Raw genomic sequence first — 24,933 nt, 5'->3', positions numbered from 1 at the left:
ATTTTGCTGGTTTCTTGGAAAAGTGTAAAGACTAGACTCTTCTGCCGTCTGAGTTTAAGGGTCACTTGCATTGCATCTAAAATATTCTGTACCTTTTAAAGATGAGGAGAAGAGATTTTGTAAATAGCCAAGAGTGTACATAGTCGTAGCGTTAACAGCTGAATGTCGCATCCTTTTCTCTCCATCAAAGTTTGCGTTATGCAAATAGGATTATCTTGACCCTAATTAGGAACTCCAGTGCTGATCTCAGATTTCAGACCTGCTCTTCTGTGTGCAAAAATGTCAGTGTAAACTCGTGCTGAAGCCATGTAAACTTGATCAGGATGTCCTTTTAATAGAGAAATCATATTATGAAATACATCTGTTCCCAATAGTTTTAAGAAATGCCTTGTGGCAATTAAAGCAATTGCTTGCTTTGAAAATACTACCAGGTATATATCTAGCACATTTTTACTGGTTTTTTCCCCTTCTAGATATATACTGTGTTAAAGAGGAGGATCAGCAGTCCATCAGTAGTACATAAATTAAGAAGTCCCTCGGTGGCTGACTTCATAATCTAAGTAGTATGTATTAGCTAAAGGAGAACTGGAAAGTAGCACGTACATTTACTGCATGGCTGACTTGCTGTAAGGTTGTCAGGCAGTACTTATTTATAAATCTTGCAAACTGGGGGGAAAGAAAAAAAAAAAAGATAAGATAACCATGACATGACAAATGCCAGCTATAAATAGATTTTTGACTTCCTGCTCATCTCTCCTTTCTCCTGCCCTTCATGCTCCACGCCGGTGTAACAGGCTGCGAGGGCTGTGCAGCTCCCCCAGGTGAAGGTCAACTCTTGATATATTTTTGATCATCATGTAAAGTTCTCCTGTAAAGTATGTGGTCCCCGTTTTAACCTCTTTGCAGATTCCCCCGATTATCCCAAATCACTTTCATATGGAGCTGAGGTTAAGCTTTATTTCTCTTGGCTTGTCCCTTCTGTAGCAGACACTTCCTCTTCACTTTGAAAGGACAAAGCAATGTTCAGCTGCCTGGGCCTGCGCCCAGCATTTGATTTATACATTATTTAATTTCCTTTAGAAAATTGGAAGCAGAACTTTAGGAGTGGAAGTCAGTCCTTTTCATTTGTTTAAGGATCTTTTAGGGCTAATATAATCATCGATAGTAGATGTCAGCATGATTAGGGTGACTTAAGGTAAAGCAAAGAAAATTGAATACCGGGGAAATTCTTTTGTAATGGAGAGGGTGCCAAGATTTATAGCCATGCACAACATCTGTGGGTTATGAATTGTGGCATTAAAAAATGAAAATGGAAAATCATCGCGTTTTTGAGTGACGTGTTGAAGACACCTGCCTCCCCTTACTGCACAGCAGGCTGGGGCAAGAAAGGTTTGCACCCTTTGCGTTACATTTGCAATCGTTTCTTGGACTGCAGTGCTCTCTGGAACTTCATTCAACCAACTAACTAATTCTGCAGAAATTCTTCAGTTAGTCCGGAGGTTTTCATTTGGGCTGACTGTGCATTCACTTCTGCAATTAGGTCTGCACATGCCGTGAAGTGACTGCCAAGACAATTTGAAAATTTCTCATGCAGAAGAGTCAGGAAATTAAAAATTAACTCTGGAAAGGACATCATATAATATTTGGCAGTGTGGTTTGAATACTGTGTCCACTGAGGGGTGGAAGGTCCTCCTCTAACCGGGGAAGAAAAAAAAAAAAAAATTTCTTCTGTGGAACTTTGATCCACAGCTGAGGGAAATATCGGAAGGGGAGAGGCCTGTGGCATCCATGTGCTTATGGAGACAATATGACTTACTTGTGGCCTGTAATTTAGTGAAATAGCATTTAATGATGTAGAGCGAGAGTCCCACATTGTTTCAGGGCTCTGTGGTGCTACGGCTGCTGTTCCCGATGTAGTTATGTGGGGAGGAAAAAAAGACTTTGGTGCTGGCGTGTCGCTGTGATGCTGTGCCCATTACCAAGCCTCTCAGGGTTACAGTATTTGATTTGTAAGTCATTATCGCACTTAATAAGTAGGAGATGCTCATTACAGCACGAGAGAGGCTTTCTGAAATGCAGCTGTACACTTTCTGATGCAGCCCCTGAACGCAGAGGTGAGGCACTTCGGATGCACCCTTTTGGCTAAAACAAGTGCCTTCACAAATTCAGGCTGCTGAGGTAAGTAGTTGTGTGGTGTTGCACAAATGAAAGGAAGTGATGAAATCCAGCTTCCCCATGACATTTCATGCATTTAAAACTTGCTCATATCTTACAGAGCAAACAAATGATATCAGAAAGTCTTCCAGATACCATAAAAAGTAATAGATTTGATATCAAGTAGGAAATGTTAAGAACATCTCCTGATCTTTACTGAATATATTATCAGTATACTGAATATATCAGTATGCTGCATAATTACGAAGCAGAGAGAAAATAGCATTTGTGCACTGCAAGTATTTGTAACTGTCCCTTGAACATGGCATCTTGGGAACACTTCAGTTGCACAGGTCAGTCCTGTTGCTGGGTGCACCGACATTTCTTAATGGCTTTTGAGATTTTATTTTTTTTTAGCTCTGGTCCTTAGTTCTGTTACAGTCGACCTTTCTCAGCTCGCTCTTGTGGCATCCTCTGCTGTGCTACAGGTATAGCCGCTCCTTCGGGCATCATTCCCTCCTCCCTTGATCTCAGCCTCTGCCGTGGTGTTGGATGCTATCCTGGCAAATCTTCCTGGTGCCAGGAAAGGTGGGAGACACCTGGCGTTATCTCAGTGACTGTGAAAACAGCAACACCGTATGCAACAGTGTCTAAAGACAGTCTTCCTCAACTGTTAAGCACCTACCTAACGGGTGCGATCACCCTCACCTCCCTCTGTCATTGCTGGGAAAAGGTAGGTGCCTCTCTGCAGGGCTTGGGTGGCCTGAGGCGCCTCCTGGGGGCTTGCCGATTTGTGCCTCTACTCTGCAAGCACCAAAGGCAAGGGCTTGAAGTGGGGAACGTTGAATCTAGAGCACTGTGGCCAAAGACAGCAAATATGACAGAGCTCTAGGGGGATCTGTTCATGGCTGAACACTATTAAGCATAAATTTCATAAATTTCTGGCTTTGAATTGTTAGTGTATCATGCTAGTCTGCAACTTCTTAGAAGTTCAAATGCTGTTAATGTTAAAAAGCAAGCTGCATGCAATCTGGAGGAAAGTGAAGGGAGACTCCTCTGCCTCCCCCGTGCATATTTGCAAAAATGTTGAGGATAAATTTTGAACATAAAACATCTTTGTTAAGTGAAGAGAAATGCAAATGACCTATTTTCCAAGTCTTCATAGCACTAGAAATTTGGATTACATTGTCTCGCCTAGACAAGGAAGGAGGGAGAGAAAACCCAAGAGACCAAGGAGGTTTTCACAATAACATGGCACAAACTGAGAAGGAGTTTACAAGTATGAAAGAGCAGAAATGGAGGAGTTTGCTAAATTAAATCTGTTTATCCACGGAGTAGCAGATCCGGTTATCCAGAATACTGAAGTGTCTTTCAGACATGACATGGATTCAGTTTTCTCAGCTGCAGGAGGGCACTCATATGAGAAGTTTTCATGTTAACAATGCAAAAGCAGATGCCTTGTTAATCTGGTCACTCATAACTTTTCACTGAAGGTAAGTGACAGCTCTGACTACAGGTCCTTACATTTCAGCATTTACTTTATGCTGCCTCATTCTGTTCTTTGGCTCATTCCCAGAGTGATGAGAGCCAGCTGTGCTGGTGACAAGCGGCTCCACTTCTGAGGGAGCCGGTACTTTGGGATAGTGCTGTGAATCCCTCACGGTACGCGCTCAGTGATTCACTGCACTGGGGAAGTTTAGCCCAGAAGCAGTGGGTCACATTTACCGATGGACTATATTCAGTAGACACAACAGGAATACCCACCTGAAAGGGCAACTCTCCAGGCCACCTACACCAGTGAATTCCTCTCTATATACGCCGGGCACATACTTAATTAGATAGATCTTGCATTGGCTTTTGAATTGACAGATGAATGAAAGAAGTTGCACAAGTGAAAGCGTTTGTATGTAGGTTCAATATGTCTCTAAGCTTCTGTGTGCTTTAAACCCACTTTCTGCTGCAGTCTCATCCTCTCCCCACCTTCAGAGCCTTCCTCCCTTGCCTGTCTTCCTGCCTGCATCCTGGGTGAGCCAGGTCAGCGTGCTAAACCAGCAAAAACTACTCTCTTCGGTGTTGCTGGATTGGGTTTCTGCTGGCTAGCACTTAAACAGGCTTATCAAGGGGCCAGATCAAAAAGAGGTGGTGACCAGTGCATCACTGGTTTAGCCTGACTGTTGGGAAGCACAGTCACACTGTCATGTCTGTCTTACTGCTCTTTTATTGACTTTCTATTCCATTAAAATATACCCCTTACAGAAATCCTTAACTCAAAGCAATTGTTGCTACACCGCTTTTCTCATTTCATATATTTATATCATTGGGGGTTTTTCTTGCTATAATTATTTTCTTTTCTTGCACAAGCAAAACTTGCATTAAGACTTACTTTAAGTTTTTTACCAGCCTTTTTGCTTCCTCCTTAAGGAGTAATAACTGTACACGGAGGCATCTAGCTGTGCTAACAGCATTGCTTTCTAGGTCTGATTGTCCTCCCGGCCATATTCTGCCTCTCTGGAATACAGGCATGCAGTAGCCTTCCTCCTTGATTTTCTTGGGAAACATGAGCAGCTGGGTACCATGGGAAGCTCCAAGAGGTAAACTTAGAAACAGCGCGAAATTCCTCTAGCATTCTGCCGAGGAAATAGATACTCCACAGGAGACATCTCACACCTTCCAGGAACCGAGAGCCCAATAATGAAAAAGCAAGAGAGCTTCCGTTAAGGACATCATTCATCTTGCTAGCTAAAGGCCCTACACGACAAATGTCTTTTTTCACTCCCTGCCTCAGGATGTGTACGCATGTGTAAATAGCCATACAGACCCAGAAAGTGTACGTCTCTCTCATTATCGTAGGATTTGTATGCTTTCTGGAGTCTTAGCGTTTCTATCAATTTGGATAGAAGATTTGCTGGACTTTCTGGCCATTATTTCTAACTGAGTTTGTTCGCTTTTACTATATTGTATTATGATATCTCATACATAGGTAACTACAAATACAGTTGCTATTAACCTGTTATGCAAGATCCAAATCAGAGACAATATTTGCCGTAGCTCCAAGACAGGATGAAAGGGAGAGTTTAAATAAACCCATGGGGGAAAAAAAAATTGGCTTTCCTTTTTGCTGGGTGGATTCAAAAGTTTAGGGCTCTAGCAATCTTTAAATGGTGATATAATGTAACAGAAATGCTGTTGGAACTGAAAGGAGTTGAAAGACAGTTCTAGACTGGCTGTGCTCTATTGACGAAAAAAATAAATATTTTTAGGGAAGGGAGGGCACTTCTCCCAATTCCTTTTGCAGAATCACATTTATTTGCTTTCTTTTGATAGGAGTCTGAGGCCTCTGCTACTCTCCCAGGTTAAACTTGAGAAAGGAATTACTGGTTTGAGAAACAAAGGCATGAATTATTTTTCAGTGCAAGAAATACGGAATATGCTGAATGTATTGCCCAACCTCCTATCTGTTTGCCTCAAAATCTGAAAAGAAAGCAAGCAGCTACTTAACACCTACACTATGATACGTTTCATGAGGTAGAAGCTGTTTTGTGGTTTTTTCTTTTTTCTTTTCTAGAGAGAAACCCATGACAGCTACAGCTAATGATGTCCTCCGCATCTTCTAGTTTTAAATTTTTAGTTGCATAATTCAATCTGTCTTGCTAGCAGCGTTCAGCAAAACAGCATTGGCTCTGTGTACAGGTCCTCTGTAGTAACAGCATACTGTGAGTGAGAATACAGTATTCTGTTAATTACTTTTAATTAAAATGAGTGCGCGCGCACACACATATGTACATATAGAAAGACTGTTTTTCTAGTGGCTTGGCTTCCTTTTCCTCATTGAAGGGAAGAAGTTAAACTTTCTCATTAAATGTTTATATAAAAATGAAATAATTCTGAGGTTAACCAGAAATGCAGCTTAATCTTGTATAGAAACATGTGTGTGATTTTTTTTTTTTTAGTTGCACAAATATAGCTGAAACTTGAAGTTGGCAGAGAGTGCTGTTTAAAAATATTTAGTCCCAGCGTGTAAAAACTCGTTTTGTTACGGAATTCCTTTGTGAAAGGTGTAGCTATGCCATGTCTCTGCCAAAGTGATGGGAGCCATATCGACAGAGTGCGTTTTGGAAAATAGCTGCATTTTGGGCTTGTAGTTACAAAAGTTAAATTGGAATTTACATGTTTTATATATTGCTTGGAAGGATACCACATCTAGTAATATTTTTTAGAGAGTGGAAAGAAGAAAAAAGAAAGCTTGCAGATGGAGTCAAAGCTTCACTCTGTTAGAACATGTCGGGATGAGCAGAGGTATGTGTGATGACACTTAGCATGTACCACTGAAGGCTCTGGTTTATTCTCTTTAGCTGTCATCATGTGCTATAGTTATGATACATATGCTTAATTTTGGCTACATACCTCATCTTTCCCTTCTCTTCTCTGGGCGTGTTTAAGCTTTATAGAATAATAACAGCTACTGATACACGTGATAGCGTCTGCTGCTCGGGCACAACCCGTGCTCAGTTTTTGGTACTGTCAGAGCAATTAAACACAGCATTCTGTGGTCACTGCTGTCTTGCTAATTGTTGCCACGATGCCGTTGTCCCACAAGAGCCAAGCGGCCAGTAGTCGGGCTCAGCCCCTGGCCGACACGCCAGGCTCTGTGGCACCGGGTGACCGCAGCAGGTAGACGAGCCTGGCCCTCCTGGCTGAGACTGGGACGGGGGGGCAGAAGGAGGACTTGGTCTCTGCTGCGGTCCCTCAAGGCAGCTGTGGCTGCGGGAAGAGCTGAGCGGGAAGCATCGTCCGGATGTATTCAGGTGGCACGACCACTTTATGTCCCTGTGCAGCACCTCAGGTAAGCTGTGGGCCACCTGCATGCGTGATCACATGCACTTCGGTCTGCAAAATCACACAAACAAGCAAACTGTAGATCAAGTAGTGAAGATTTGGGCCAGTTTGTTCTGAAGTAAGGTTTCTTACAGACATCATTAAAGGAGCAGGTTTTGTTCAATTACATTTCCTTAACAACTTTTCATAAAAGAAATCGGGAATAGCAGAGATTGTGTGCTCAGCCTGTTGGATCAGAGACACAACACACACATAATACCTGTCCTTTTTATTTAAGCATTTCAAAGGTGCTGCTTCCTCGCTACAGACCTGCTTTAAAGTAGACTGTCCAATGTCCGCTCATGTTGAAGGTCTCTTTAATAAACAAAGAAGAAAGAAGTCTATCATTTTATAAAAAATAATACTTATTTATAGGATATCATTGCAGAGGATGGCTGCAATACGAATAGGAACACATCTGTTCCAAGGTAGTGTTCATGAATACAGAACCATATAGATATATGCCCTTTAACTTGAGGAAAACTAATAACATTTTAAAACATAGTTGCTTAGAGATCAGAGAAGCCTCTGTCTCACTGAGGCACTTGTGTGGCCTGTGAGTGCCTTGCACACTTCGGTTAGGAAAGTTTTATAGAGCAACAATTGTATATTAAATAAATTCACTCCAAAGCTCCAGTGGGAGGTACAGTACATGAATCTGAGGAATGAATGGATGCTGTATGAAAATCATTATGCTAATATACTTTATCATTTTCTGGTTAGAATCAATTATTTTCCATTTGCAAAATGCCCAAACATATAATCCATCCAATTTAAATCTACAGATCACACAATTGAGTGGAACAAAGAGATACACATACAGGGGCAATTCTTTGTCTTTCAAAGATTAGATCAAAACTTATCGCAGAGTGATCAATTATTTCAGACTATTGGAAACTTTTTCTCCTAAACAGAACAAGATATGTAGTGGTCTGTAAGAATTTCTCTTCTCAGAGAAGAGAAAAAAGGCATGTTATCTTGTGTTTTCCGATTTCATCTGTTTCATACATGAAACAGGAAAGTTGAAACATGAGAGAAGTACTAAATTTAAGCCTTTTTGCAATACATCAAAAGCGCTACCTCTCACCAGCTAAGAGCCTCTCAGTTTAGCTCATTTTAAGGAGAAATGGTATTTGTGAGCATCTTAAAATAGTATTTTTATCTTTAAAAGTCGTATGTTGTACAAAAGCGTTATCTAGGGCACGTCTCCCCGGCCCAGCCAGCATCGTGTTGCGGTACCTGAGCTGGTTCAGACAGACCGCCATGCGCATCGGAAGCGGTGCGGGGATGCTAAAACAGGGTAAGCGAGCACAAAATTCCATGAGCTGATCCAGCAGCTCGCCGGTACTGGAGGAAGAGGCACTTGCCGTGCTCTTCACCCCTCCCATGCCAACTGGTGCTTGTCAAATCCCCCTGTGAGCCCACCTCAATGCCCAGCAGCAAGCTAATGCTTTTTTTTTTTTTCTTTTTCTCCTGGATTAGTTTTCTGATGGTCGGGTGCATTGAATCAGTTAATGAAAGGGCCAGCTTAGCGCCAGAGCCAGCACAAGAGACGGGTGGGAGCCTGCAGCCGGCACCACCCGCTGCCGGCACAAAGGAGAAGGGGGAACGAGGGGCCATGGCATCCCACGCTTTGAGCAGGAGTGACCTGCTGGGGGTGGCAAAAACCTAGAGGTATTTACCTCTCTGAGATATTTACCATCTTTGCCCAGTACTGCACTGAGCCAAATCCCTTGCTGGAGTTGCGTTGAATTGAGATACTTACGTTGACTTTAGAACACAATCAGCAATCTTTCCCTGCTACTCCCTTTTAGCCTTTCTGCCTGTGGTGCATCTTCTCCTGATTTCTCACTTTGGAAAGGCATCCATGCCCACCTCTTTCCTCAATCAGGTGATGGCCCTGGGTCCTGAGAGCTTTCCAACATCCCTGGTTTTGTGGGGATAAGGCTATTGCTCTCCATAGAGCAGCTTCGGACGCAGGGACAAGAGGAGGTGCCTGACACGGGTAGGAATTTGCCTGAGTGAGAAACAGATGTCCTGACCCAGGAGTTATTCATGTCTTTTTAAAACGCCATGTATGAACTTTTTATCTCTCCTTAACAGAGCGGGAAAGCAAACTCCCCAAACCTACACACAGCCTTCCTTTGACGCTGCCTAGCAGGCATGCACTGCACGGGCGCACGGTCTCGCAGGTAGTTTTCATCCAGGAAGCGCCACAATTTGCGCTATTCACAAACCGCAGGGTACTATTCTGTTTCCAGGCTCCTAATCCCTCTTACACACAATCCCTTACAACTTTAACTGGCGGGGTGGAGGAGCAAGTTAAAAAGGAAGGAAAAAGGAAAATGAAACACAATGTACAGCCAGGCAGTGGCTGCCAGTTACTGCGCACACAATCCACACCAGCTGCAGCCCAATTAAACCCGACATTCACAGGTGTTCCCTACAGACCCTGCACTAACAAAACCACTTTCTTGAAAATACCTAAGGCTTTAACACAGAAGCTCATTTCTTTTTTCCTCCCCCCTCCCCCCCTTCTTTTTTTTTTTTTTTTTTGAAAGATTCTTTAAAGCTATTTAGAGCACTTTAAATACAAAGAAGCTGAAAAGGACTTTCAGTCCACTGGGAAGAGTTGGTGCTTAATGCCAGAATGGGGGAGAATCGGCCAAGCTGAATCAGCCAGTGTAACCATTGGTTTCGGAGAAAGATGGGTTATGCTGAATGCTGTTTATTCAGGGAACAGTAACTGGCACTGGGCATTTTATTGTTGCTGGGAGTGAAATGGGGAGGGAGGGAATGACTAGGTGTAAATCCGTTGCTTTTTGGGACTCGTCATTGTTTGCACCGTAGCTGTGAGCCTGCGTGTGGCTTTGCTTATTACTGATCAGCGTGTGTGCATGTGATTCAGACAGCAAATTTTAGTTCTCCTTTCTTCCCAGGATAACTTGATACAGTCACCTTTTTGACTTTGAAGTAGGATTCTAAAGTAGTTGTTTATTTTCTGATCTTAAAGCACTCATTCAGGTGATAAATCAGTCCTTTAGAAAAATGATAATCTGTTTTTAATACATGAATTCAAAATTATTTCCATGCTGAGAGAGGACTGCAAACAGCAAACTAATGCATAGGTCAGTAACTTGCTCTCATTCCACTGAAAATGAGAATTGCACTTGCTAAACTTTCATTTATAATAATATTAATAATCAAACTAGGGTATATTCTAGATTCAGTAGTATTCAGCCACACCTGGCTGGCTGCAATAATGCCCCACACCTCAGTAGTTATTGCTTAATTACCTGCTGCCTGGTCTGTTGGTGTTTAATCACTTGTTTCTGACAATCCCTGAATGTCTTCATTACTGCTTTAACAGTCAGTGCTGAAAGCCATTCTATATTCAGCAGCAGTCAAGAATATCTATTTTGTCCTTCAATACATCAAGCTGCAATTTTGCTTTTGAACAAGGACTAGGACATTATTCCTATTCCTCAGAGCACAGAGACATCCAAAAGACTGCACTTTTTTTTTTTTTGCCTTTTTTTTATACTGAAAAGATGAAAATGGTCATCCCTTGGATTTGCATTTGAAAATAATTAAGAATTGTCTTACAACTGGCAGATAGGTAACGGTGGTTCACAGCATTCATTTATAGAGGTGGGCAGAGGCTATTCATGCCAATAAATGCAACGGAGACAAAAGAAAATCACCCAGGCTTCAAATTCACAAGTACACGACCTAAACTAGATATTGTCGCTCAGGAAAAGACACTGGAGGCAGTGCAGATAGTTTTCTGAGAAAAATCATCTCAGCGCTAATATGATGGCAAATACAATAATGAGAAAGGACCTGCAAGCAACCCAGAGACACTGCTGTGCCATGGCGCGGCTCCCTCCCTGCCCTGCAGGGACTTCAGCTGCTCAGGAGCAGGAGGATAGAGCAGAACTAACGCAGACGACGTGGCAGACGGGCTGCAGGATGGACAAGTTCTGCAGGAGCAGGGACTGAGTCGCTGAGGACTCTTCAGCTTGCGAAGACTTGACTGAGAGGGGATGAGAAAAAACTCTGTAAAATCATCGACGATGTGGGGAAGGTGAACGGGGAACAGATGAATCACTGTTCTCATAACACAGGAACTAGGAGGCACTTGTTGAAATTACCAGGTTTAAGACAAACAAAAGTGCTTTTTTATACAATGCATGATTAGATCATGGCACTCCTTACAGGATGATGTTGTGGAGGCCAAAAGGAGACGTGATTTAAGAAAGTAACTGGAGAAATTCATTGAGGATAGGTCTGTTGCAAGGTTTTAAAACTGATGATCTAGATGCAGCCTCTGGATTTGGAGTGCCGCTGAGCCTGGGAGGGATCTGTACCTTGCTGCAAAGCTGCTGGGTTTCTTCCTGTGCTGTCAGCTAACCCCTTCTGCTACCTTCCTTCCCTCTGCCTCACTTGACCCAATCTATGCTGTTTTTTTAATCTAGGCAGAAATGACATTTAAAAACCCTTCAGTTGCTTGGTCTAGTAAGAAATGTCCTAACATGACTGTGACAAGAAATATCTATGAAAAACCAGCAGACCATAGGCCAATAACATAGCAGATTTCACCAGGTGAATTCACTCTCATTTCACTGTGGCTATATTACTACTTGTGTTTGCTTTCCACGAGTGATTTAGCTTTACTAGCTAGTGAGAATGCTTGTGAGGACTTTTTTTTTTTTTTTAAAGTTGGCATACTTGAACGAAGAAAAATAATCAAACTTGCCTTGTCGAATCTCTTGCCTCAGAAACCTGATACTTGGGGTTAGCCAAGGAGTGGAAACAACCCTATGTGACTTCTGCGATCAGATGCGAGGGCCCAAATCTTAAATGCTGTGCCATAATGCCTGCTGTTTATTACTCAATAATATAGAAAAGATTTAGTCCACAAAAATTCTGAGTGCAACCAGGAAAAGAGAAAACGATAATTCATCCTTAAAATTCTTCCCCCTTCCCTTAAAAGCAGCTCAAATGCTCCTGGGAAACCAACAAAAAATACCAGTTTTCTGGTGCTTCCTCATGTCTAGTAATTTTTGGTTATCACAGAACTTAGGGTTCAGTCTTTAAGAATAAAATTAACTAACCTCCAAAGGATTTTTTGTTTTATCATCACTGCTACCCATACTCTCAGCAGAGCATAGAGAAAATGTAAAAGCATCATCAGAAGTATCAGCTTGTGGGCAAATTCCTCCTAAATGTATCAGTCTACAAATGGAACAGGAAGAAATAAGACTGGCAGTGGTGTTCCTTCTTTTTTTGGATCTGCCAGCTTGACAGTCTTTCCTTCACCTTCTCCTTCAGTAAAACGCATTAAGTGAACATCTTGTGCTGGAGTGACACCCTGCTTCGTAATTCTGATGCTGTAGGTCAGTGATGGTCTCTGTGAGCAGAACAGGACGGTCAAAACCTGCTGGAGTGCGTTTTGTTTTCTTTTAATACTGCCTGTGAAAACCCCCAGAAGGTCTCTTCATTTTGTGGAAAGCTTGCCCGGAGTGCAGTATTTATCAAGGGGAAATGGACCCCTCCTTCAAAGACCAACACAGGTTTAGAGTCCAGGGTGTTTGGGATCTGCTTTTCCATCAACAGTCTTCTTTTTGAAGCATTTCTGGGTTTGGTGTTAGGCAGGGATGGGGCGGGGGAGGAGAATTTGATCTAGTTTAGGTGTTGGGTTTTTTTCTCTTTAATTAGGTTTATTTTTGTGTTAGAGATAGGGAAATTGTCACACTGTCTACTTTGAGAAAAACCTGAACGGAAAACCAAGATCCCCACGTTACGTTCTAGATGTTGCATTACTTATCTCCGCAAGAAGTTGGTGCACTCAGTCTCAGCTACGCTTCCCCGTTTAACTGTCTCTGAAGTCCTGAAAAGCATTAAAATGCATAACAGCAGTGTTTAGCTTCACTGCTCATTAGAGCAGCACAGAACTAATAGTAATATTGTTGTAACTTGACAAAGCCGTCTAAATCCATGCATGTTTTCTTGTGAAAGCTTCCTAAACATGCTGCTAAATCCTCTAAAAAGCTACTAAATGGCTTTGGCAACCATTAGCACAGCATAAGCGGGGGAACTCTTTTCAGTAAGTGAACAAACAGAGAAAATATGCTGAATAGCTGGACAAATGTGTTTCAGCTGGCTCTTTCATTTACAGATATAAGGGAGCAGTCAATATCAATCACTGTTTTCCCTGTTGCACTGGAAATCACAATATCTCTTTTCATTCCACAAGCTCTTTTCACCACAGTAATGTGTCTTTAGAGTGACACTGGCATCAGTCTGTTTCCGCTGTCTGAAGTCCAGAGAGCTTAAAAACACATTGCAGGGTATGAGACCTTAACCCTCCTCCCCTTCCACACACCCCTCTCCTTCTAGCCTTCCTTTCTGAATTAATTGTTTTTACTTCTTTCCCAGCATAAAGCTGAGAAAGAAAAGTGCCCGCGGAGCCTGGGAATATCTGTTCTTGCGCTTTGGGGACAGAAAAATGTATCGCTGGTTGTTGAGGTTTTAATTTATCAGGTGTTGCAGGAAGTTTAACACAAGGTAATATGATTATCAAGTTAATTTGCAACGTACCGTAATATGAAATGTAATGTTACTGTGGTTTGAATTTCGAGCTAGATCCTGTTTCTTGGATGTCCTAATCACCAACAGCCTCATTTATTTAAAAAAAAAAAAAAAAAAAGAAAGAGTTGGAGAAACTCTGTCCTTGTGAGTATCTGTCATATGGAGTATGTTTGCTTTTTTTCTTTCAAGTAATATATTTTATAATACTAATGCTGTGCGGGTTTTTTTATTGTTTCTTTGCAGATAACAGCAGTCTGTAGAGAAGCAGCCCTTCTAGCTCTTCAGGAAGACATACATGCCAAATCCATCATGGGACGGCACTTTCGGTACGCACTGACTGTCGTGACCCCACGGATTCCCGATTCGTTAATCCAGTTTTATGCAGATTATCAGCAGCAAAGTGGACTGCACGCACTTTGAAAGGCAAATTAATACATACCCCCATTCACGGTGTGAATAGCAAATTTCCTTTGTAAAGCTGTCAAAAGCGAAAGAATTTTGTATTGTGAGTGGTGTGTCTGAAGTTAACTGAAGTGCAGAATCGTTGTAATAAATGCCCGTGTGGAAGTTTTGAGTATAACAAATATCGTCCAAAACTTTATATTTTATAATTTCAGTGGTATAATCTGCATTTTAGAGGCAGTAAGATTGCTGTTTTAAGTCAGTTTATCTGAGTGTATATCCACGTATGAAAAAATAATTATCAGATTCCCAATTTTTGGTGGATTCTTGGTGGTAAAGGGAACATCGTTACTGTCTTCATTTGTTCCTCCCTCAGCCACAGTTTAATCCCAGGGACCATCCCAGTGAGGTGCAGACCTGGGGAGTGGCCTCTCTACAAAAAACACTGAAAATTACTCTGAATCTTTTGATTTATGATCTCCAGAAAAGCTGCCAAACAGGCTTGCTGAACATAGAGCTTTCCGAGATAAAGCTAAGGTATCCTGATTGATTACAGTGAAATATTTATTTTTGGTTTTAAACAACTCCTTTTTAGACATACTGGGAAGTAGGCACCTTAAAAATTGTACTCACCTGTAACCACTGCCAGGCGTCAGCAAAAGATTGTTGTTGTTGTTTGTTTCTTTCCATCAAAATAAACAGGAATGTTGATTGGCAATTTAAAGCTGGCAGCTTAAAATCCTAATGAATCCTAAATAATGAATAAGAAAATCTCTTTGCAAAAGCTATTATAAAATGACCACAAAATAGTTTAGGGACAGATAGATAAAATCTTTTCAACTTATTTCTTTGGTATATCATCTTTTGAAACAATGACAGGTCCTTATGGGCTCTCTGCTCTTGCATTCAGTGTGAAATGTGGTTAAGCAAACTCTTTTTCCGCATTTTTCCCCATGGTAGAAAGATTGAGTTTTTCTATTCCAGACATGAAAAATAGAGGGAAAGGTAAAGCAAACCCAATACAAACTCTAACGAAAATATATTGAAAAAAATTGTGACAAACCCCTGAATTTTAGTGGGTAATTCTGTGTTTTCCTGGTGTTTTGCAGGTAAGTAGAAGAATTTACAGGTCACAATTTTAGCCAAATCCTGCTTTCGCTTGTGGAGTAAACAAGAAATATCATTTCAGGCTTTATGTAAGGTTATTTTCTGGATTTGTTTACTGATGGTTCTGAAGACTTTTCTTTCTTGCAGTCATTATGTATTTATTCATGAGAGAGTAATAATTATTTAGAAATTTGTATCATTTTGTGAGAAAATTGTATATATATATGTCTCAGAGAGATTTCTACTATATTTACTTATATGAAATTTAACAAGTAATCTCTGTGCCTTGTTTATGATTTTTCTCTCTTCTTTCTACTCTGTACACAATTTGTAGCTTTTAAACAGAAATTGACTATTTTTAAATTACAACTTTTCTATTACTTTTATTCTAACCTCTTGTTCCTATAATTAGCATTTAATTTTACTATCACTGGAAAGGATTAGAGAATGAGGAAAAGCAGGTCATTTACTTAGTTCATCTGATGTATGTGCAGGTTTTTTTTCTTTTTTTCATTGTTTGGCTCTTTAATAATACAACAGACAGAGGGAATTAAGAAAATTGTAAGTGGGAAAGTTGCCTTGGGGATCAAGGCTGCATTTGAAACTGCGTTAGCCTTCTTTTCTCAATTCTATATATTCCAACTTGAGGCTCAGGATGAGAACCATTTATCATAGCCATTACAGTTTTGATGTTTCCAAAAATTAAATGCCATACGGTTATCCCCTGGCGCTTTCCTCCAGTGTCTGTTCCTGAAGGGAAGAAAGAGAGGCAGTAGTTTTGACTGCCAATAACGAATTCTGTTTGTAATTTTGTGTCCTAAAAATAACACTATGTGATGCTCCAGAGGAGTAGCAAAACTAGATCGCCATTCCTTGGGAAGTGCTCAGATCCCTTGGGAACGTGCATCAGGGTGTGAATCTCAACTGAGAAACTGAGAGGGGTAGGTAGGAGCTGGCTGCCCTTTCCGTACGTGAACTCCTGTTGCCATCAGAGGGAATTTTGCAATTCCCTGCAAACTTTTATCCTCTCATCCACGTGGTACCATGTTTATCCGCATGGTACCAAATCTCTTGATACATACCTATGTGCTTGAAGTGATTTTTAAATGTAGGAAGCTCTCCCTTTTATTGTTGGGTTTGTGGAACTTGATTTTTAAAAAAGTAAGATACTCTTAAAAAAAAACTAAGTTCTGGCAAATTTGTGAAGTCCCTAGAAGGTTTATGCTGCTCCCAAATATTCTGTTTGGAAAACTTGGCTAGTCTGATGCCAGTCAAAATCTTACTCCATCCCAAGCTGCAGGTAAACTGAGATTTAAAGAAAAGTATGATGATTCCCCTTCTTGTTCCTAATGACAGATTGCTGTTATCATGGAGTAGCAACTTGAAACCTTCTTATCAGAATTCTGGAAAATAACCAAGTGCTCAGTTTTGGTCAAAGCACATCGGCAACGTAGTCCTTTCATAATCCAGTCCAGTGAGTGCTTTTGCACCCTCAGCCTCTCATCTGAACTTACTGATGAGGGCACTGTAGGACAGAGCACTTCAACAGTATCTTCTGTTAGCCTTCATTTAAATGAGTGTCTTTTAATTCAGAGCTGAACTTTTCACAGCGTCTTTTACTGAACACATTGTGCCTTGGCACCGAATCAAATTGCTTGCAGTGTGAGGCCATATAAGCCTGAACACCTCTACACTTCAGAGTAAATCAAAGATAGAGGCGTTCTTTCTTCTGCTGGGTTAATCACATTTATTGTTGTTTGGATGTTTCTGGGAGATTTTAATTTTGATAAAATTATAGAGGCTCAGTGAACAGAAGAGAAGACATCTGAGAAGAACATCTCTCTCCCATCCTCTAACTGCTGAAGTGGTTCTTAGACTTACTTCTTTACGTTCTTTGGAAATAGTCTTTTTTTCTGCCTGCCATTATCTTTTGGAGCCAGTTTTTGGCCCAAATACTGCTTGAGTTGCAGAATTGTTAACATTAAATCAGCTTTCCAATGTTTCAGGCACATTTTGTTTAAATACAAAGTCTGACTTTTTCCTCCAATAACAACGTCTTGCAAAATGGCATAAAATGTCTTTTGACAGGTTTGCCAAAAATGACCAGGAGAGGATTTATGATCAAAATGCAAAAATGTCTTCACTTAACTTGAAAAATAGTTCAGTCCTGTGTTCTCCCTAATGCATAAAACAGTTTTTCACTGCAAGTACGATATACAATTCTTAATCCTGGACAAAGAATGAAGTTTATCGTGGATTATTTTCGTATAGTCTCTAAATGAGAACAGAACATAAGGTTTACTAAGTTCAGGTGCGAGGGTGAACATCGGGGACGGCATAAAGACAATTTTCAAAGGTGGTTATTCAAAATCATTGAACTTAGACTTGTCAGCCCTTTCAAATGCTGTGTCCTTAAGTTGATTTTTCTGGTTTGCGCATTCCGGCTCTTTCCTTTTAGCTTCTTTACTCATTTTAAATGTCAAAGTGTGGTGGTTCTCCTTCAGAAACTGGGCGCGTGCCAAACGCAATGCTCCTGTAACTGAGCATCAGTCGATTAGTGCTGTGGGAGGGCTGGCTGTGGGTGATGTTTCCCTGCGAAGCAGGCGTCAAACCCTGTGCTGATGGGCTATGGAGATGGGTAAAGAGAAAGCCGAGCTGTGAAGCCTGGTGTTTTGCTACGTACTGCGCAGTAAGCTGAAGTTAACTGATGGACACAAGTTCATGGGCAGGAAAACCATCCCTCCTTATTGCAACAGGCAAGTATCAGGGCTGCGGGTAGAGGAGACCGAGCCTTAAGGCTTTTGGTTGTTTCTGGCTCTCCCAGAGAAAGCAGTTGGGTGGGTGGGTGAAACAGTATTACCAATGCAAGAAAAACAAATGTCCAGTGGTTGTGGTCGCTCAATATCTAGTGCCAGCTAGGAGAGAACTTGGAAGGAATTGTACTTGGAAGATGAAGTCTCACGCATGTGCCTGGAAGGCAGGCGTCCACTGTCAAAACCTTGGCAAAAAACCCTGAAAGAATTAGTGAAAAGCAGGCGTGAAGAACTTGCCTGGCTTCCTGTGATCACAGAGTTGGGACAAAAGTGAACGTGCTTCCTTCACACTTCTGTGCCTTGGGATTACTGCCGTGCTAATGCAGTCAGGGGCGTGGGAAGTGGCTTGCAGTGGGAGCTGGGTACAAACTGACCTGTGCCTTGACCTGCTCGTGACACGTCTGACGGGGAGCTCCACTGCTTGGCCACCACTGACAAAGCCAGCACATAAGGAGAGACAGGCTGAAGGAGGGCGGGTAATTGGGGCGTTTCAGCCACTCCAAAGTGGCATAGTGGCCACTGGACACAGGACCCAGATGGCCTATATAAAGATTTTTGTAGCTGCCCCAAACTCTGTCTTGAGGTCCTGGTCAATGTAAAGCTAACCCATACCAGACTTGCATTTGGAAAAGTGGTTTTGCATTGTGACCCTTCTGTATTTGTATTTAATGTTGTTGATACGGTTGTAGTGAATTGCAAAAATTTTTATCTACCATGAACCTCTAAATCTTTTGCTGCTGCCTTTTTTTTTTCTCCTTTGACATGAAAGAAAATACTGTAGGTGATCTAATGCGTGCGAGTTAATAAAAAGCTTTTCCTAGGGACTAGGTGCAAGAGGCATGCAGAATCGCAGTTGTATTTGGGCACGTTTTGAATGGCAGGTTGACATCTGGAAGACAAATATTTCAGCTGAAACCTACTCCTAATCTTGGGGTTTGTGTCTACTCTTTCTGCAACTGCTACCTGTTCATTTATTAATCTTTTCTGTAGGAAACTCAGCCATGCGTTTTCTCCAGGGCTTTATATGTTCTGTGTTAAATATTTTAAATGGTGTCATTCTTCCCTGCGGACTTAAATCCAACGACTCCAGAGTCCTGATAGGAGAAGGAGATGTGTGTTTTCTCTGTTAACTAGTCTGCCAAGGACCGGACCAGCGAGGGGGAAAGAGCCCCGTTCTGTGTTTGCGTGGCAGGCCTCCAGCAAGAGCGCAGGTGTTGCAAGAGAGCAGGTGTTGCAAGAGAAGGCAATGGCAACCAGATGACATTCTTTCCCCTTGATCTCGTGTGGAGCCGTTGCTCAAACAGATTACGGGTCCTTCCAACAAAATTTGAGGCTAGCGTGTTGATGGTATGTGCCTGTGTAAAACCCATGACAATAAAGCTTGGATTCATCTAACTAAAAGATAGGAGAGCAGAGTCACTCTCGGTTCCCTCAGCAGTCATTGGAGAGGCACTAGAAGATGGTCCGGACGGTGATTTATCCCAGCTAAGAGCTGAACCACCTTTCTGGAGGTGCTAAAGGGGGTTAGCTGATGTCAGGAGAGGCCCCGTGGCACTTAGCTAGAGAAAGTGCCTAGAAGTAGATGGAAGGAATTGGGAGCAGTAACTCTCAAAATATTGAGAAAAATATTTTACCAACTTGTGCATATATATCCTGTTTGCATAAATGGTTCTGGAAACGCCGTTGGCATCTTCCTCTCAGTGTCTGTGTGGCATGGCAGTGTGCTGTTCACCACCACCCCGATTTTTTTATCTCCTTTACTAACACAGAGGAGTTTTCACATCCCTGTTTGGTAAAGTAAATGCCTCCGCATCAGCAGAGTGTGGAAAGGGCTTTGATAACCTTCAAGGTGAAACACTTGTCAGCTCTCACTTTATCCAAGAATGGATTATCTGGGCTGTGGAATAATGAGGTCATGTCTTTCCTCCACACCACTGGCAAGAGCTTCAGATTTCACACAGGGGTAGCCGCTTACATCAAGCCTGTTCTGCTTAATGCCGTTTAAACCTACCCCTCCTCTGTCAGCGAGTTTTCCCCAAACCGAGGATATGGAATGTGTTCATACAGCCTCATCTGCATTACGCGTGAGGTGTTTTCGTGGTGCTCCGTCTTAACTGAGAGCCGGTCGGGTTTGACGCAGAAGTGCAAGATGCAAGTGGCAGAGCGACTCGCACGCGCTACTGCAGCTACGTACATGCGGGCACCGCTTATGAGGAATGTCGAGCGGGATTTGGCGGGTGAGCGGACCAAAGCCATGTAGCTCTTTTCAGGTGAGCGTCCCACTAGTCAGCTTGCCGCACGGCCGCGAGTCTAAATCTGCAGCTTTCGTGCAGAGCGATTGCATTGAGTGGCCGTGGACGTGAAAGATCCCTAAAGCAGACAAGTCGTGGGTGTTACAGCCTATGGGTGCTTAAGTAGATTAGCAAACAAACAAATCCTGTAATATTCTGGAATGCTTCCTCACCACCTAAGTAGGGATTATTCCACCAAACCAGCAAATTCTACCCTTCTGCCTAGTAAAGTCTGCCTTTCAGATAACTGTGCTCGTTTATAAGCAGTACTCTCAGAGAAAAGAAAAAAAAAAAAAAGGAAAATATGAGAGCACAGAGCATATTGAAAACTTCTGTGTGGATTTCAAGAAAAGCACAAAACTGTTAAAGAGATCCTGTGAAAACTGAGGTTACTGCAGTGCTGGCAGTGGCATATGTAGGATGCTACACCAGAAAGGTCGCTACAACGGAAAATATTATCCTTAACATTTGTTTGACAGAACTCACTACCATTTTATGTACAAACATGTGACAAAACTTACCCACCGCTTTTGTCTTAGCACTGTGAAAATCTTGGTTAAACGGTCTGCTTTTTATCTGAAACATGTAGAAACAACTGGTTACCTTGGTCTGATTCCACTTCCAGACTTTCATCATCTGTAATTTTGGTAAAAAACTGCTTTTGTTAATATGTAATGCATCATAGTAACCGGTTACACTTTTACTACAAAAGGGTATTTTATTTTCCTGAGGGATGAATGGTAATCGAGGATCAGCTGGTAGTGCCAAGTGCCTTGATAACACAGTTGGCTGCACACAGCTTTGTTAGGCCCCTTCCCGCGCTTGCCGGAGAGACTTAAAAGAAGATGGTAGGAGAGCTGCTCTTTACCTATGTGACTCTTGGGGATCTGACTTTTGGGATCGCTTTGTCTGCTGGGTGAGGAGGTAAGCGCCTGTATCTGAGCGTGTGAAGCCCTTACTGATTGACGATGGTCAGGGGAGGGTGGGAGAGGAGAGGAGATAGATAGAGAAAATGTTTGGAAATAAACATGTGAATTAGGAAGATTACCCTGAAATTAAGCACTGACTGATTTTAATGTGGAAAGGTGGGGGTTGGTGGAGTTGGAAGGAGACAGAGAGTGGGAGTACTGATTATAATCAGAGTAGGGGCTGATTTGTGTTATTTTGATGCTGATTTCGGTGTGACGGTGAACTGAAGGAGGGCTGCAGTCACCCTGGCCCTGTGGTAGGAAGTGTCTCCCTGCTAAGCACAAAGTGGAATCTGGCTTTGATCTCGTTAACCCCATCAGCACTGCATTAGCAGATGTGCTTCTGGAGCTCGGCTCTTTCAGACGCTTAAGGTGTATATAAAGTGGCAGGCGTTACAATTCATACTTTCTTTGGGTTTTATTTTTTGGTTTTTTGTTTTGTTTTTTTAACATCAAAGACTAAATTCTTCTAGGCCAGCCCTGGCTTCTGCGTTGGTCTTGCTTTCCCGTGCAGCAGGAAGAACACCCTTGCAGTTGCTTTCTTCCAAGAAAAAGAAATTCTCACATCTTCCCCCTCTCCTCTGAAATGGACTTTGTGACTGGAAAAGGTAATGCAGGGCAGCACTAAAGGCAGAACACAGTGTTTGCTGCCTATGGAAGTGAGACACCTCTGAAGTCTTTGGAGCAGCTCTTCTTGAAGTGCAGCAAGACCCACGGGTGCAGAGAGTTTTTACAGATTTTTTTTTTTCTTTCTTCCTGGAAATATTTCATTATCACATCATTGGCAGGGTTCGGCACAGTTGCAAAAACTTTAAAAGAAAAAGTTAAGACAGAGATTCTCTTCTTCTGAATTTTTTTGAAATTGAGTGCCAAGTAGTGGTATCAAGAGGGAGGAGGGGTATTTTGACCTTTTTCAATGAGAAGAGGAAAAGCTGGGGGAGGAAAAATCTAAGAAAAAGCGGGGAAGAGAAATGAGTAGAAAGTGTGTGTGGGAAGTTTCCTCCTTTCTTCTAAGTCTACTCGCTGTTTATTTCCAAACTGTACAAGATACACAATGAGATGGAGAAGAAGGAAAACCCAAAGTAACAGTAACAAGCTCAAAGAGGTTTTATTTTTCTACAAGCATTTGTAGCCATCAAAACGATCTTGTGCCTTCAACAGACCATTTTGTTCCTTGCTACTCGTTTTCATGTAAGCCTGGTTGATCATCTCCTGAGAGGACCTGATAGAAGATGCATGGCATTTGAAAAAAGATGTGCTAAGAAGCTGATGTCAGTTATGTGGAGGAAGATAGGAGGAGCTTTGGGAGAGAGGTGATGCAAGGCAGGAAGGATGGCATGACACGAAGAGTAGCATCCCAGAACAGCACTTTTAAAAAACCGTCGTGCTGCCCTGCCCTAGCCTGGGTGGGAGCAGCTGTGTTGCATTGTGCTGTCTCCAGGGGCAGAGCTGGAGCAGAGCTCTGAGAACAGCAGCATCCTTGGGCTGGTGGTCTCTGTGCTGCACGAAGCCCAAGTGACCTCAGGAGAAACCGAGGCAGTGCTGGGCTATTTCCGTGGCCATCACCGTTGGTAAGCTCTGCTACACTACCCAAACAAACTTCAGACCATTTGCTGTTATCCACCTTTCCCCCCCCCACCACCATCAATGTAGCGTCCACCCTGGTATGGGCATAGTGACTATTTCAAATTAATTTGAGGTTATGTTGTCCCAGTTCACCCAGGAAGAAGCTTGCACGGTGTGATGACAAAATCAGCCTCGTGCTGAGCGTCAGCTGGAGGAGAGGATTGCTAGTAACCCTTAGGCTTTATTTTTGTTTGTTTTAAACTCCTCAAGTTTCACACTAAGTACAAAATAAAAAAGCCCTAACCCTGTGAAAGAAATGACTGTAGATTCAAGTAAAAAAGAAAATTCTGTGTTACCACAGGTGACTGTTGTCATGGTATCTAAAATCAAAGTGTATGAATGTCAAGAACATTCAACAAAAACAATTGGGTTTGGTGGTTCCTTCAGAATAAAGCGTGGTTGATTGCTTGTTTTCAAAAGTGCTTATCTGGAAGAGCACCTCAGAGATGTGCTTTATATCTTGAAGTCAGTTCTGTCAGGATTGAACTTGGCCTGATTTTTTGGGAATAGTCAATAACTTCAATATTTTAAGCTAGATTTATCCTATTGCATTGTCTTGGGGGGCAACTGTAGAAGAAGTTGAAGAAGTTGAGACAAAGCTGTGCAGACCAGGACTATCAAGGTTTTAAACTTTGCTCTGAAGTGAATAAGGAGCCTGTAGAGCTTGGAAGTGTGAGCAAAATATGTTCAGGCTGACTTCTCTTTTGAGGCACCTTGCCATGCACTGGAGAAACTCCAGTTATTTTTCTAGTGGTTTCATTCAGTGGTCTCTGGACGGACAGATAGATCCAGTTGGTCCTCACAGGACAGAAGGAAAGCCTCATAGGCTGAAATAAAAAAAAGAAAAAAACCCCGTTTTCTGAAGACTGAGTGCTCTGCAGTTATCCCAGAGCAGCAGGGACTCCACTGTCGTGAAGAGCAGTCACAGCAGTAGAACATGAGGTCCGAGGCTGCTTCCCAACCACCTCCAAGCGCCCTCTGCTTTGTGCAAGCCTCGTGTTTGTCCTCCCCTGCGCTGGTCTTGAGCTGTCTGGTGTTCAGTTTCCTTCCTCGGGTCTTGGGGGCAGCATGAGTTAAAGTACATCTATATGCACAAAAGAGATCTACAATTGTATTCCCACTGGTTTCTTAAGCTGCTGAAAATTGTGCTGTACTTCCCAGTCACAGATGATGTTAAAATTATTCTTTACTGGATAAAATAAAATAGCCATGTAGGACATGTTTTCTTTCTCTGAAACTGAGGCTGTTTTTAATTTAAAAAGTTGCATTTTTGCTTGGGTTTTTTTGTTTACTTGGGCTACTTTGTCCCACATCTAGAAGCTGCTGTTCTGTAGGAAGGTTTTCAGGCTGGGAGCGAAGCAAGTTGAACTACTAGCCCAGTCGGCTCTTCTTGTGACACCTTTGGAAGTTATTTCTCCCCCATGAGACTTTCTTCCTCCCTCTTTCGTAAAGTGCTTTGAGATCTCTGATTAAAGAATATAACAGTAAGGTTCTGTGCTAGCTCTAAAGTTCCGCTGTTACATCAGTTAAAGGAAAGATCCCCCGCCATGACTTTGATAGCAGCATACGTGGAAGGAAAATAATGGTTGTTATGACTTGCTAAGACCCTCCAGTTGTAACACATTTGTCCTGCCTTACGCAAGGGCTGGAAACAAAATGCGTATAATAACCTTGGGTTTTTAATCTCTGCGAAACATAATTAACCGTTTGAAAGGGTGGTTGGAGGGTTAAGCTCGGAAGAATAAACTAGTAGTATAACAACATCTATATTAAAATAAATAAAAAAACCCCCAATGCAGAGATTTAACATGTTATATAATCTCTGTTAAACTTGCTCTGGGAAATCCTCCAAGAGCTAGTGTCAGTCTCCATTTCGTACAAGTCTGTACATAACCTTTATAAGAATTTGTATGAAGTTGGGTGGGGAAACAGCGAAAGAAAAAAGTAAGAACAGAATGTAGCCTGACCAAAGTCTTTCTGTGATGGAGCGTTCAAAGCAGGAATGGAGGGAGCTTTACTCCTCCTCAGGTCCTTCTGCAGAACCACCCCCTCTGCACAGGTGGTTTCCAGTGCCTTCTTCCAGGGCTTCCCAGTGCCATCGCC

The 24,933-nt window shown here is 42.2% G+C and overlaps 1 protein-coding gene across 1 annotated transcript in view; it reads left to right on the top strand.

Annotated features, from left to right (window-relative positions):
* The window catches only part of AFG2A (AFG2 AAA ATPase homolog A), a 221,719-nt gene that overhangs the window by 178,405 nt on the left and 18,381 nt on the right, over window positions 1-24,933 (top strand). Inside the window, 1 exon segment of the mRNA XM_054824028.1 lies at window positions 13,867-13,949. Within this exon segment, the coding sequence (XP_054680003.1) occupies window positions 13,867-13,949 (83 nt within the window).

Source organism: Grus americana, chromosome 4, assembly GCF_028858705.1.
Source record: "Grus americana isolate bGruAme1 chromosome 4, bGruAme1.mat, whole genome shotgun sequence".
Taxonomy (NCBI): domain Eukaryota; kingdom Metazoa; phylum Chordata; class Aves; order Gruiformes; family Gruidae; genus Grus; species Grus americana.
The sequence above is the reverse complement of the archived record's forward strand: the minus strand, read 5'-3'. Positions and strand labels throughout refer to the sequence as shown.